General features: G+C 37.8%; 3 protein-coding genes across 8 annotated transcripts in view; 2 read left to right on the top strand and 1 right to left on the bottom strand.

The window, feature by feature from the left end:
- The window catches only part of LOC122279594 (protein NAP1), a 32,238-nt gene extending 25,565 nt beyond the window's left edge, over positions 1-6,673 (top strand). For all 3 annotated transcript variants that reach the window (XM_043090301.1, XM_043090302.1, XM_043090303.1), the window contains 9 exons: positions 957-1,102; positions 1,755-1,836; positions 1,991-2,101; positions 2,665-2,790; positions 2,883-3,022; positions 3,106-3,202; positions 3,861-4,852; positions 5,456-5,668; positions 5,921-6,673. In XM_043090301.1, the coding sequence (XP_042946235.1) occupies positions 957-1,102; positions 1,755-1,836; positions 1,991-2,101; positions 2,665-2,790; positions 2,883-3,022; positions 3,106-3,202; positions 3,861-4,852; positions 5,456-5,668; positions 5,921-6,413 (2,400 nt within the window). In that variant the 3' untranslated portion in view covers positions 6,414-6,673. The remainder of the gene's footprint in view (positions 1-956; positions 1,103-1,754; positions 1,837-1,990; positions 2,102-2,664; positions 2,791-2,882; positions 3,023-3,105; positions 3,203-3,860; positions 4,853-5,455; positions 5,669-5,920) is intronic.
- A 1,335-nt stretch (positions 6,674-8,008) lies between these two features.
- Positions 8,009-10,952, bottom strand: LOC122279596 (probable arabinosyltransferase ARAD1). Its single transcript, XM_043090304.1, has 3 exons — positions 9,878-10,952; positions 9,089-9,454; positions 8,009-8,586 (listed from the first exon to the last, which is right to left on the bottom strand). Exons 1-3 carry the CDS (start codon positions 10,850-10,852, stop codon positions 8,380-8,382), a joined length of 1,548 nt encoding a protein of 515 aa, XP_042946238.1. The 5' UTR covers positions 10,853-10,952; the 3' UTR covers positions 8,009-8,379.
- A 775-nt stretch (positions 10,953-11,727) lies between these two features.
- LOC122279774 lies at positions 11,728-13,900 on the top strand. Of its 4 annotated transcripts, none has more exons than XM_043090600.1 (3): positions 11,728-11,887; positions 12,513-12,815; positions 13,489-13,900. In XM_043090600.1, the coding sequence occupies exon 2, from the start codon at positions 12,513-12,515 to the stop codon at positions 12,789-12,791; it is 279 nt and encodes a 92-aa protein (XP_042946534.1). In that variant the 5' UTR covers positions 11,728-11,887; the 3' UTR covers positions 12,792-12,815; positions 13,489-13,900. The 4 variants fall into 4 exon arrangements, with proteins under 4 accessions (XP_042946534.1, XP_042946536.1, XP_042946535.1 ...); XM_043090602.1 differs by having other exon boundaries at positions 11,731-11,887; positions 12,510-12,815; XM_043090601.1 differs by having other exon boundaries at positions 11,731-11,887; positions 12,497-12,815.
- The last annotated feature ends 824 nt before the right edge of the window (positions 13,901-14,724 follow it).

Genomic DNA, 14,724 nt, shown 5'->3' with positions numbered 1-14,724 from the left:
GATATTATGGTAGACTCTCATGTCACTTATGCATGATCAGGCAACTGGAAGGTGCAAGAAAATAGTGGAGGTAGGACATGGAAAATGCAAACAGACCATTCAAGTCCCTTAAACATATGGATGCCTATGTATATTATGAGAAAACAATACAATGATAATATAATCTAGAGAAGATCATGGGAAATGCAAGAGGATGCATGTTTGTTTATGTTCTCTCTCACCTTCTCATCTATCTCTTCCCTTCTTTCACTTTTCAGGTATACACATGCATGCGAGCATATATTCCTGTTGCTATGTCTTTTGTAATTTGGAGCCTTGAAACTGCCCTATCTTTTTTTCTCTTTCCTCTTTTCTCCTTAATCTTTCCCTTTCCTCTCATTTTCTCTCATGATATTAAAGTTTGCATAAAAAAAATGACTTACTATTATTCATACTTGCTTTCAGACAAAAAGGGTTTGGAAGTTTACTTGTGTTCACCATCTATTATATTCTCTATTATGTCTCTTCCCCAACCTATGCCCTTCTCTTATTAGTAGGAGGCTTGGAAGATCACAGGATGCCCCCTTCCGCATTCTCTATTCCTTTTTACTTTGATTCCTTATGCACTCTTTCTCCTCGCCATCAGTGTCACAGAAATGAAAAATATTTAGATCTTTTGGCCTGAACGTTGCTTTTATAGCATGGTTAGTGGATTTCCGCAAAGCCTTCAAATTGCATCAGTTTTCTAATTCTTACTACAGATTTTATAGTGCTAGCTTTTTTATATTTCAGCATGTACGCTACTTGTCTGCATTTTTGGGCATTCTTCTTTTGTAACTATTCTCAGTTTAACTTCTGTGAGTGGACACTTGTGTTTAGTATTTGTCCTCGTTTTTTCAGTATCACAGTCCTCATTTTTGTACTGGCTTCTTTAAGGGCAAGTTGAAATCAAATAATTATTTTTGGTTATTAATCAGGATTTTCGAAAGGATTGGTTAACAATATTGATGATAATCACATCTTCTCGATCATCTACAAACATACGACATTTGGAGAAAGCTACAGTCTCCACTGGGAAGGAAGGACTATTATCAGAGGGAAATCTGGCATACAATTGGTCCAGGTGTTCTATCTGTCATCCATTCGTTTTGTACCATAATTCTGTGGTCTATTCTTGCTATAAGTTAAAATAAACAAAATTGATATTGACTGAGAAAAAACTCTCTGCATTAAGTGTGGAAATAGGCCACCGCAGCATTTGCTGCTAGATATGCTGTCATTAGTACAGCTAATGGTCAATGGTGTTACTATTTTATTGCATTTAGATGTCCTTGTCATTAATCCAACAATTGAGGCCATACACATGGCATAAATATTTTTACATATTTTTACACAAAATTGCACATAGATATTTAACCATGCATGTCACTGTACTTTTTTCATTGCAGTAACTTTATTATATTATATTTAAGACTAATGATTTAAATATCGGTGTCATGGTCCCACTGCAGTTGGCGGGATGGATGAACCTTTCTCATCCTGAGCCTTCCAATATTCTCCAAGTGGTAGCTAAAATTTTTATTCACATACGGTTGTTGGAATAGTTCATTGGTGATGCCATGGTCCAACTACAGTTGGCCGGATGCTCTCTGATCTTGAGCCTTCCAATATTCTCTAAGTGATAGCTAAAATGTTTATTCACATACAGTTGTTAGAATAGTTAAGATGCACTATAGCAACACTAATGCCATTTGTGCATCTCTCATTTGACACAGATGTGTTGATGAACTGGAATCTCAATTATCTAAGTATGGAAGTCTTAAGAAGCTCTATTTCCACCACCAGCACCTTACAGCAGTAAGTACTTTCTTTCTATTCTTAACATGTCTTTGGGGCTCCTCTGCTACTCTGGCCAAAAATGTTTACATTGATAGAATTATCTTCTATTTCCGTTTGTTCTGTTAAACTGCTGTCTAGCTATTCCTGACCTGGATCTTGAGTGTTGTAATAGGTCTTCAGAAACACCATGTTTGGACCAGAAGGACGTCCTCAACATTGCTGTGCATGGCTCGGTGTTGCAAGTAGCTTTCCAGAGTGTGCTTCTCCCATTGTTCCGGAAGAGGTAAAAATTTTCTCCCCTCCCACTCTCGTGCTCATCTTTTTGATTACTTAGAAGTCTAAAATTGTGTATAGGGTCTATTGCACATACATTTACCAATCATAGCTTTTGGTGCATGCTGGGATAAGAAAAAATGAGAAGTGTGTTATTACTGAATCAAACTTTGTCGTATGAGGATATGTTTAAAGTTGCATTCCTCTAGGGTTCTTTTACTGTATCTTCCTAAAAGATGATAACGCTCATTGGCAAGACTTTTCTTTCTGTCAAGGTTCAAGGTTTACAAGTATGCTTTTGATTGTTTCTTTATCTTTAAGAAAAGGTAGAATGCAAAGTTTTTGTCTCCCATAATTTTTATCACATTCTATAGCATGTAGGTGGATTGGAAGGTTTAATTTCACTGTTACAAACAACAGTGTCTTAATATTCTGATGACAATACTGTCAGAACAATTAGTCTTGCCTTTTAGCGATGCTTAGATCAAGTTTATTATTTACACTTCCACATACTACCACCTATCCATTAAATCCATTATCTGTTGCTCATGATGGAAATAAAACTACAAACAGGTGACTAAAATTGGCCGGGATGCAGTCCTTTATGTTGAATCTCTCATTGAATCAATCATGGGAGGATTGGAGGGATTAATCAACATTCTTGATTCTGAAGGAGGATTCGGTGCTCTTGAGATTCAGGTTGATACTTCTGTCATGTTGCAACATAAAGGAATATTTGAACGTGATCCTGTGTTCCTGTTCCATGAAATTGATTTTGAGAAATCTTGCAGCTTCTTTCGGAGCAGGCAGCCTCTTATATCAACCATGCATCTAAAGTTTCAATTCCTTCAACTAAATCTCCAAAGTTAGCGGCTGGTTTTCCTTTGCCTGGCCATGAGAGCTATCCTGAAAATAATAGTTCTATAAAAATGTAGGTTAATTAATATTTCTATTTGGATTTCTTTCACCTGTTGAGTACACAAATTAGCTTGTCTAATTCTTTCGATATGGCAGGTTGGAAGCTGCAATGCAGAGGTTGACCAATTTGTGCTCAGTCTTGAATGATATGGAACCTATATGTGTTCTAAACCATGTGTTTGTCTTGAGGGAGGTGAAGCATTTTATCTTCTTCTCCCTCCTTTTCATTGTCCCTACACTTCTTCACGCTGCCTCTTCATTTGCTTGGATGATATCAATATTGGGCCAAAAGCTACTTATCAAAAAAAAAAAAAACCGGCCAAAAGCTTTAATTAAACCATAGTCAGCAACAAGAGCTTAATAAACATTTTTTGAATGCCCCAAGTTGGGCCATGCCTTCGCATTTTTTTTTCATCTTTAAATTCTTCGATTGCTTATTATAAAAACATATATGGAAAGTGGTGAGTGAGTAGGACATTATTTAAAATAATCCTTAAAGCACTTGGGATTGCTCCACTATAAAATAATGTTCGTATATAAAAAAGGCATGCGCTTTCCTCTGGTATTTTACGTGATGAATTTTGTTGTCTTTAATGCAAAATATTTTTGAAGGATCCTCATTTTGGGTCCTGTACTATTTAGAAAAGGCAGCTTGTACTTTTTGCATCAAGATCTAGAACCTATTTGTTTTTTCATTTTACTAATACAGTAGCTCCAAATAAAATCACATCAGATCCATGTGGATATAAAAATAATAATTATATGTTGTGGAAAGGCACCCACATTCGGGACCCATATAAAATCAAAGCAGACATGTAATTCTATTCTAACTTACTGATTGTCAACTGCAGTATATGAGAGAATGCATCCTTGGGAACTTCAGGAGGAGATTGCTGGCAGTACTTAAAACTGATAATGATCTTCAACGACCTTCTGTTTTGGAGTCTCTGATTCGCAGACATATCAGCATTGTTCTTCTCACAGAGCAGCATATTAGCATGGATCTAACCCAGGGAATCCGAGAAGTTTTGCTCACTGAAGCCTTCTCTGGGCCCATTTCTTCTCTGCACTTGTTTGACAATCCAACGGAACAACATACTGGGTCGGCAGCTGAAGCTGTATGTAACTGGTACATAGAGAACATAATCAAGGATATATCAGGTGCTGGAATCCTTTTTGCACCTATTCACAAGTGCTTCAAAAGCACAAGGCCTGTAGGTGGATATTTTGCTGATTCAGTTGCTGATCTGAGAGAACTGCAGGCGTTTGTTCGGATTTTTGGTGGCTATGGAGTTGACAGACTAGACCGTATGCTGAAAGAACATACAGCTGCTCTTTTAAATTGTATCGAAACATCCTTGCGATCAAACCGTGAGGTGCTGGAGGCAGTTTCCAGCAGCTTGCATTCTGGTGACAGAATAGAAAGAGAGGCATCTATGAAGCAGATTGTCGATGTGGACACAGTGATTGAATTTTGTGTCCAGGCTGGGCTAGCCCTGGCTTTTAATGGACTACTAGCTGAAGCCGCCGGAGCTGTGCTTGAAGAGGGTGCACCCTTGATATATTCATTGCTAGCTGGGGTAGTTAAGCATATACCTAATGAAATACCTGAAAAGAAGGAAATTAGGAGGTTGAGAAGAGTGGCAAACAGCATTGGCATAGTCTGTGATCATGATTCCCAGTGGGTGAGATCAATTTTGGAGGAAGTTGGTGGTGCAAATGATAGTTCTTGGAATTTGTTACCATATTTATTTGCTACCTTCATGACATCTACTGTTTGGAACACCACTGCCTTCAATGTGGAAACAGGCGGCTTCAACAACAATATGCATTGCTTGGCAAGGTATGTGTCCACATAAATTGGAATCAGGCTGACTCTTATCTCAAGCACAAAGATAACAAATACTTGCGCGCAAATAAAGTCAACTCATTATTCTTTTCCTGTCGTAGGTTTGCTTGAACTACTTAGGGGATGCTTGGGGAATGAGATGAGATGAGAGTTTTGTGAATAATAGCAAGATAGTTTGTGAATAATAGTGAAATAGTTTGAGTTAAGTATTTATTGGGTTTTGAAAAATTAGTGAAAAGTTGAATAAAAAATATTATAAAGTTAAAATATTTGTTAGAATATAATTTTTTAATATTATTTTTGTTTTGAAATTTGAAAAAGTTGAATTTTTTTTATTTTTATTTGAAAGTTTGGGAAAGTTTTAATGATTAGTTTGAAAAAGTTATAATGATTAGTTTGAAAGTGTTTGTTTTTTAATGATGTTTAGGAAGAAAATGAGATAGGATGAGATGAGATGGAAACCTTTCCCAAACATCCCCTTAATTTTTTTTTTAAGACAGAGGACAGGACCCCAAATTACTTAGTTTGAAAGCTCAAAAAAAAATGTTTACAACTGCCATTACAGCTCTCTATCTTTGGCGACTACATTTTTTGTAGGTGCATTAGTGCCGTAATGGCAGGAAGTGAGCTTGTTAGATTGGAGCGTGAGCATCGCCAGAGACAATCTTTCTCGAATGGACATGTTGGTGAGACAGTAGATCATGAGATACAGAGCCGGTTGTCAGCTGAAGCAAGTATAAAGTCCACGTTGCAAATCTTTGTCAAATTCTCTGCAGGCATCGCACTAGATTCTTGGAGTGAAACAAACAGGTATGAGCATTAAAGCTTTTATTATAACATGTAGTAATATCACGTGTCTAAATGCCCCTTTACATGAATATGATATGTTTCCAAATGCCCCTATATAAGTCGGGCTGACGCAGAAAAAGAAAAGACACTGGAGGAATAAAATTATCCAGACAGGGTGCTCTCTAATTTTTTGGTTTAACCATTGGGCGTGCATGTAGTTCTTGTTAATATGTATATGATCCAGAATGTTGAATGTTCCGCTGCTCTGCACAGATCCCATCTTGTAGCACAGCTTATCTTCCTAGATCAACTCTGTGAGATCTCGCCATACCTTCCAAGAAGTTCTCTGGAACCGCATGTTCCGTATGCCATTCTTCGTTCCATATATAGCCAATACTACACAAATAACCCATCCGCGCTGCTGGCATTACTGAGCATATCACCCCGCCATTCACCTGCTGTTTCATTGGCACATGCATCCCCCGTAGTACGGCAGCCCCGTGGTGACTCAACTCCTCAGTATGGTGCTAATGATTCAGGCTACTTTAAAGGATCATCATCACATAGTCAGGAGTACCTTTCCAATACTGATGGTGGAAGCTTAAGGACTGATAACAAACACCGTAATATTCGCCGTTCTGGGCCGCTGGAATACAGCTCAAACCGTAAATCAAAGTTTGTTGAAGGCTCAACTTCAGGGAGTATGGGTCCCAGCCCGTTACCAAGGTTTGCAGTATCTAGGTCTGGTCCATTAGCATACAAGTAGAACGATGGCCAACTCCAAAGAGAGGAGGATGATAAATTGTCTGGTTTTGGTCAAGGACGAGAGAGGAGGATGTTGAATTGTCTGCTTTTGGCCGAGGAATAGTTATTCATACGTGTATATATAGCTACCGAGTTAGTTCATTCAAAATTTTGACACTGTACACCTTAAATCACTTTCCTTCTTGTAGTGGCCTTATCTTGCAAATTGGTTGCGTTCCTTGATGAATATTTTATATCAGTATTCATTCCTGGGTTGTTCAAGAGTTTCTTCTGGCCGGAAATTCAGGCTTTTGTGGTCAATAGACTCTCTCTCTCTCTCTACCACACACACACACACACACACACACACACACACACACAAAATCATCATGATAAAATTATTGTCAATAGATTCTCTATCTCGTTCACTTCAATTGACAGTCGCATGATTCTCGTTATTGGTACATTAGGGTTTCGATTTCTGTTGAAATTGATTTAAGGTATTTGTATATTACTCATTCCTTGAAGCAAAACGGTTTTCGTTCTCACCTTTTCTTCTTTTTTCTTTTTGGCGTTTCCGAAAATCCAAGAGCTTAACCGGGTGAGCCAGATGCCTTTTTTGGATTTGGATCTCTTTGTAGTCATTGACAGCAAGCTGAAATAGATCTATATCTTTCCCACTCAGATATTTTTAACTTCAACAGAAAATAAAAATTATGTACAGACAATGATTTCAGCAAGCACCCCAAGTTAGTGGCCTTTTTAGTTGCTTGGTTTGTAGAGTCATTGGTAGTTCTCTCTTTGCTACGTTAGTTTTTACAAAATTTTCAATACAGCTAAAATTTATTATTCTTAAAGATATCTTGGATACATAATTGACAAAGGTGTGATGCAGAAGTACAAGGGTTACGGAAATGTTTATTATTATTATTATTAGTAGTAGTTAAACTTGCCAGCATGCATATTGAAGACGTATAGTATTCTTTTGCAGCACGTGCGTGACATCCATGACGAGTAGATCGACGACATTCTTCCGATAGAGGAAGCCACGACCTTACCCTTCATTTTATTACTACAAAGAGATGACATACCATTTGAGTTAGTGGTAATCAACCCGTATTATTGATTAGAGGAGATGTCGGTGAAATTGGATTGCTGCGATTGCACAAACTATCAATAGAATATCAGGTTGAAAGACATTGAACAAATTCTAGAGACTCAACTGGGTGTCCTAATCCATCATTTCTTGTAGAGCCATAAACTATTGGATGAGTTCCATAAACTATTGAAGAAATGCCACCAAATACGAACAAGAGAGTTCGAAACTCATGCCCCTCTCTAAAACTTCCGATGGCCTTAACGATGCTGTCCCTCATTTGGTTACATTTGAAATGAAACCATTAGGAAGCATTACTTTTCTCATAGAACTAGTACATCTGATAAAATTAGCATTTTTCCTTTAACCATTACCAAAAACAACTTAGAAAACTGGTATCTTTCTTAAAATGGGGTATACTCGTTGGGTTCAGTTTGCCCACACCAAAGAGAAGTAATACATAAAGATGCAAGATAAATGGGAACGACTTGAAAAGGAAAAAGGAGGCATTAAACTCACCATTGAAGCAATAAAAGAATCGATGACTGCAGAGATATTTTATTCTTTGATATGTACAGATGAATCTCAATTTCCAGAACTAGTATAATCTACCGCCAGCCGAGTCCGTCCTTCAATAACCAATAAAATATCTACAACAAAGCATGTGCCACAAGCACTTGTATGGCAAGCTCCCGTACCCGCCAAAAAAGTGGGGAAGGAAATATGGTTACTACTATCAGCTTCAGGGATAGGGGAGAAATTTATGCAGAAACTATTCCTCAATGTTTCCAAGAACACAGAAGAATCCTCCATGCTGATATCTGATAACAATTGTACCACTTCTCTAGGAATATGTTCGAATACCATCGATTAAAGGCCAAGAAAAATTTGATTATAGCAGCCGAAGTGGGTTCAAGGTGGTAACTACCCCAGACTCATTTGAACAAAGGCAAGAGCATTCTGGTTCAGTTAATTCCCTCTTAACAAACCGTTTCTCTCGATTAATCATCAATTTGACTAAGGGTAGCTTCTGTGAGACTTGGTGCCAAATTTCATTCACAGTTCCGTCCTGTTCTTCATATTGGAAGTAATGCTTTACCTGAATAGAATAATTAAAATTAAAATATTTGAATTCCGAAAGCTAAGGTTAACTACATACCATTTCAACAGATGAAAACAAATGAAATGGCTGGGGAAAAAACGATGCTGTTTCAAAGCACAAAGGCAAAAACTACAAAATTTCAATATCAAAGTTGCATTTAGCTGTAATATTCATCTTATAATATTGCAATCACCATCAAAACTGTAAGAAGAACAAATTTGACAAACCTAGTGTCATAGTTCCTAGTGTGGCAGGTAAGCTAGAGTGCCCAGTAAAGTTGCATTTCATATTATTGCAATCACTATCACTACCATTTATAGAATTATCATTTCATCTCCCTTTCCAAACGAGCCCTTGGTTAGCTGGTCTAAGATTTGTATCCCTATTTCTTCAACAGGGTGGGAGAAACCTAATGTTGTTCAATCGAGCTCTTCTGGGTAAGAGGTGATTGAGAATATATATTAAAGAGAACATGCCGGATATGAAAAATGGTACTAACCTCTTTCAGCTCTTTCTGAAATTGCAGAAGCCTCTTGGTGGTTACCGCTCTCAGCATTGAAACTAAGTATCCTGGTTTAAGAGCAGACGTGGAATCTACAAATATTCCAATCTTTGTATAGTCTATAACATCTTCAAAAGGTAATTCAATACTATCACTGATTATAACTGGGATACACAAGCTAACTATAGAATCAAAGAGTCGGCAGGCTGATGGAGTATCACCCGCAGGATTCAAACAGAACTTAGATGTATGCATCCCTTGTGAAGCAGCACGTCGATTCTCTCTGGATTGTGTTCCATGTCTTATTATGACATCTCCTTCTTTTTCAAGTACTTGGAAAAGTAAATCACGAATTTTTCCACCCTATATATATAAAAGAAGACATAATATCAGAAAGATAAGGGAATTAGACAATTAATCCCACTCATGAAATTATTTTTCTAGTAACCAAGCATATGCAGATATCTGCATCAAAGCATATACAAATATCTCTATCGCAATATAATGTGACCGGTTAATATAGATGGTTATGGAATTAAGCCAATTATCCAGATTTGACCATCAGCAATCAACAAGTGTTGCTGCAGAACTCATGGCCAATGCTAAACCAATAGAAAAAGGATCTGTTATTAAAAAGATTAAGTCGTCAACTGGGAGACTATCAGTCATCTAGATAGCCACTTGCCTGTTGACGATGCAACACATCGACCCAACCGGTACAGAAGCAACAACAATCATAACATAAACGCCAAAAAAAAAAACAACAGAACTAATCTATTGCATTACCTCTTTGCGATACCGTGCGCCCATGAAGAACAACAGCGTCTTCCGATTCCCTACACCCACATCGCCAGTAAAGGTATTAATCCGGTGCGAGTACGGCAAGATCACGTCCTTTACTAACGATGCTTGATCCGGCCTCAACCGCCCGAAATCCGAAACCAACAGAATGCTATTCTTAATCCTATCAATCACTTTGTATAAAGCGTTTGGGTCCTGAGCTATGATCACGTGATCCCGCCCATTGTTTCTCTTCCAGTACTCCTGCTCCTCCAGCCACTCCAACAAAGCCTCCTGTGTCTCCTCGTCGCTGTACAATACCCGGGCCTGGTCCTGACTCGACCCAGATGCCCGGATCGGGTTCACGATCAGGCTCAAGGAAGAAAAGAACGACACGTAGAACAGATCCGCTTCGTCGGGATCCAAAACCCTGACGACGGGCGATCCGATCCTCTCAGAATCGGGTCGCATCAGATCCGAGAACAAGTACCACTCCGCCATGTGCTGATGGCCAGGGTACTTGAGCAGTGTCACGTCATCGACGGGTCGACCACCACGGGCGATGGAATGGTGCTCGATGACGCCGTTCGTGAACCTCCTGGGCAGATCATAGAGGTAGATTTTCACACGCGGAGCTGATTCACCTGGAAGTTTCTCCGGATTATCTCGGGAAAGTTCGAGCTCCCGAGAAAATTCATTGATGGCTGCAGCTGAATTCGCGAAGCTAAAGGGGAGTGTAGCCTCAAGCTTGGAGGAGGAAGAAGAGTTAGCCGGACTGAGGAAGGTGCTGATCAAGGCATAGACGACGAGAATGAAGAGGATGGTAGCTAGGGTTTGCTTGAGCAGCAAGGACTTCCGCGCCATTGTAAAACCCAGGTTTTGAGTTAGGGTTAGGGTATGGGCTTGGGTTAGAAAGGCAGTGGAAGAGTGAGGAGGCGGGGAAGTGAGTTTGGATCTCTTGGCTTTCGACCGTTCGCTCATGGGGATCGAGGGAGGGTACGGCCTAAAAGAGCAAAAGTGAAATTGCAAAGCTTAAAGATGGGTAGGGAGACGTTTAGCATATTGAGTATGCATTTTCTCCACAAAGCATCATTTAAATCCAAAGAAATAATATTATGCTCATATAATAATTAAAAATAAAATAGACATATCCAAATGAAAACTTAGGGATTAATTAATCAATTCCTCCTTTATTGAATTTTCTTTCATTGTCGATTGATGATTGATATTGGTAATGGTACATATATAGATAATAGAGATGTTGATTGATAAAAATAGACCAAGAAAATGACTTCTTTTATTATTATTATTTCGTATATTCATCAATATAGGCATCAATATCATATTTGTGAGAATAATGGGTTTTATTTTTATTTTTATGTTTCATTAAAATATATAATAAAAATACTCTATTTGTTGTATTTTTAAAAATATAAATTATTCTATTTTCAAGTCGATATGCAGGTACCATTTACATCATTTAACTAGTAAAATTTGATTTATAAAATTTAAATTTTAAAATTTATCTTTCAAATCAAATTATATTATATAAGTATCTCTTTAATTGTGTTTTATATACAATAATATAAATTTTTTTTAAAATATTAGAATAATATAGTAGATATGGAGAATCACCATGCATAGTAAAGGTCTACTCTTTTTTTGAAAGTTCTTCTTCTTTTTAAATTTTTATTGAAAGTAGTAAAGGTTTATTCTTCAATTGAAGTTTCACCTGTTGCATGGTTAACAATGGAATTATGATCGTTTAGTCTTACGAAATTACGAAACTAGGCTAAACTCCCCCGAGGCTTAAGAAGCCCGAGGCAAGGCTAATAAAGACATTTCGAATACAAGATGTAATCTTGTTTTCGTAGGTAAATATGGGTTGTCGGATAGAATCCGGCCATCACACCATTTGGTAATCGCCTCCGTTCGGGCCCAGAAAGTGAAACCTTCCTTCCCTCTTTTCCAAAGCAAAGATCCCAATCTTCCACTCACAAACACCAGCGACTCCAAGTAAGTATATTGCTTTTCGCTTTGACGTAAGCGGTAATCCGATCGTATTCTTGGTTCGGATTTCCGATTCGATTTCCTTTCATCTTCATAAAACAAGTATTACGTTACGTTAGGGTTTTTGAGTTTATTTTTTATCTTTTTTTTTTTTTTTCCTCGCGTGGCATCTCTATTGGCTGTGCGAGCTATTGATATCTGTAATTTTTTCCCTCTGTTTTGTTACTGAGAAAACTGTGGAAATTGGAATTGAAAGGAAAAGAACAAAAGGAAAGAACATTGCTTTAGAAATGAAGGGATATCCAAATTTCTAATTAGGGAACCAATGAACATGGTTTTTTGGAATACATTTTCAAGTTTATAGAAGGGTTAGCATTGGGACTATGAGTGTGGTGTCAAGTCTTATCGAGGTCAATATTAATCTGGGAAATTTTGAGGTCTCTACCACTCGGCTTTGGCTTGAAACGCCCATAGTGATTTTATGATTTCATACATTTGTGAATTAAGCCCAATGAGGCCTAGCTTTTCTTTGTTTGCGAATGGTTCTTTCCCTTTTCTTTGATGGAAAATCTCTTCCTTAAAAAGTCTTCTTAGCAAGAAAGTAAGGTTACTTAGGATCCCTGCATAGCAGATGGCATTGAGGAACTTCTACAATGAGATCAAGGGACTGAAAGTAAAGGAACTGCCCAACCATGTGAAGCCGATGCTCTCCATCAACTATCTGAAGAGTGCAATACAGAGAGGGCTGGACAACTATCATGCCAAGTACATCCAAACCAGCTCCGTCGACCCACTCTTCCATGTCTGTATTGGTGGGATGATATTCTCCTACCTGGTTACACTCCCTGAGGAACGACGCCACCTTGAGCACCAGCAGCATGCTAAGGAGCACGGCCATGGAGGTCACTGATGATCACTCAGTCAGTTATTGCAGGTGTATGCTCAAATGAGTAATTGTGTTTTTTTTTTTAAATTATTATCATGGATGATTCTGATTTTCAATTGATGCAAGTATTTGATTGTTGGTTTTGTTTTACTTCTTGATTTGGTTGGTAGGTTTGCTGGCTTTAATGTCCATCTTTTGTGGATTGTATAAGGTTTCAGTATTAGAGAGATGCAAATCTTTGAAGTAACAATTATTTTTTCTTGTTTCATTGATTTGATTGATGGGTTCTATTTTCAGCATCAGGCTGTTTTAATAGGTCAAGGATGTCTATATGTTTGATTGATGTTAGTTATTCTAATGGCTCTGAAATCGTATATATTTTGTTCAGCACTTTGCCTCTATGAGGCGATGGTTTTAAAGAGAATTGTGATGTTTGGTTGGTTTGATATAGGATTTTGTTGGTGAGATATCAGATATTAGGTGAGTATGTCTTTCGATGTAATCTTTGATTCTTTTTTGTTCCTTTAATTGGTGGTTTTAAATCTGTAAATGTTGAATTTCGAGGTTTTAGAGAATCTCATAAAGTGTTGTCATGGCTGTATGCCTCTCTTTCCTTTTTCCATGTAAATGCATATCGGACGTGTAAGATTGATGACTGACTAATGTTTTGGCCCAGCACTAAATTTATGTGCTTAATACTCTCTGTTTCTTGGGTTTGCAGGTTCCCATTTCTCGAGTGGGTGACAATTGAAATGACTACTGGTCTTCAGTTTTGAGATCTTGAAAATGTTAAGAGATGCCGTCTTTTTAATTGCTTTTTTCAGCGTGAAGCGATACAATAAAATCTTCATAAACACTGTGCACTGTACTTTTGTTTTGAGATTGTCGAATGAATGCCTATCAGGGGAATTCAACTTTGTTCTTTTATTTGTTTTGTTGCCGAGTCCTGTTGAGGGGACTAACAATTGCCAAAGTTGTTAGAAACTTGTCAGTTTCAGCAACGATAGGTTGCCAAGGTGACTGGTACGGCGCACCTGATGAACGCAAAAAATGAAGTATGACCAATTTGTAGGTTTATCATCTTTCCAATTTTATAAAGAGTCTGAAATATCTTGGAACTGTATTTACTTGAATTCGGAAGCTCCAGATATGTGCCATGTGCTGGTGTATTTCAATATCGACATTTTCTGAGGTGGTTTTCAAGAATTAAAACCTGCTCCTGCTCCAAGGTTTGGATTAGCTATCATCGTGAATTATATGAATTCCGGGCAATTCAATGGCCATTTCTCTATTATTAATGAGCACGATACGTTTTATCTATAAAACACCAACGAAGAAAATTCATGCTCGGGACTTGACTCATTGCTTTACCGTGGGAAAGTGCTATACACCATCTTTTTTACAATCATCGTTTCATCATCCTCTTAGTAATGATTAATAGTTATTTATGATGATAAATAATTATCACTTAGTATACAATCATTAGATACTACATATAGGGATGGTGATTAAGAGGATGGTGGACAGTTTTTCCTTGCCATGTCGCATTATCACCAACACAATTTAATATCCTGTGTTCAACTGATGCATTCATATTTATACCATAAAATAGACATTTCAATCAGTGACAGTAAAATGATGCCTTGCTGTAATCCCCAAAAATCATAGTCACTGTTTAAAAATAAATAAATAATAAATCATAGTCACTCTTTTAAACGTTGGTTTTTTATGGAGACTCTATACCTATGAAAACCAGCAACCTCGTGTTTTCTGAGCTCTGGTTCCTCCATTCCTCACCTCACTCCTTCCTCTACTTCATTCGGTCGACGACATCATTCGCTCATCGACACATGATCAAGTGATCCTGTATGTCATCATCTCTGCGCATAACAGGTGGACAAATTAAGTGGCAGTCTGGCTGTCATCTGTGGAAGTACTTAAGTAGAAACTCCCGATA

This window comes from Carya illinoinensis, chromosome 10, assembly GCF_018687715.1.
Source record: "Carya illinoinensis cultivar Pawnee chromosome 10, C.illinoinensisPawnee_v1, whole genome shotgun sequence".
Lineage (NCBI taxonomy): Eukaryota > Viridiplantae > Streptophyta > Magnoliopsida > Fagales > Juglandaceae > Carya > Carya illinoinensis.
Note: the sequence above shows the minus strand (reverse complement) of the source record. Positions and strands in the feature narration are given on the sequence as shown.

What these genes read in the sequence shown, in the direction of transcription:
- LOC122279596 (XM_043090304.1), bottom strand. Translation starts at nt 10,852, where the DNA reads ATGAGCGAACGGTCGAAAGCCAAGAGATCCAAACTCACTTCCCCGCCT. An exon ending in GCGCACGGTATCGCAAAGAG is followed by an intron (nt 9,455 to 9,877) that starts GTAATGCAATAG and finishes TTATATATATAG; the next exon opens with GGTGGAAAAATTCGTGATTT. An exon ending in TTCAGAAAGAGCTGAAAGAG is followed by an intron (nt 8,587 to 9,088) that starts GTTAGTACCATT and finishes TATTCTATTCAG; the next exon opens with GTAAAGCATTACTTCCAATA.
- LOC122279774 (XM_043090600.1), top strand. Translation starts at nt 12,513, where the DNA reads ATGGCATTGAGGAACTTCTACAATGAGATCAAGGGACTGAAAGTAAAG.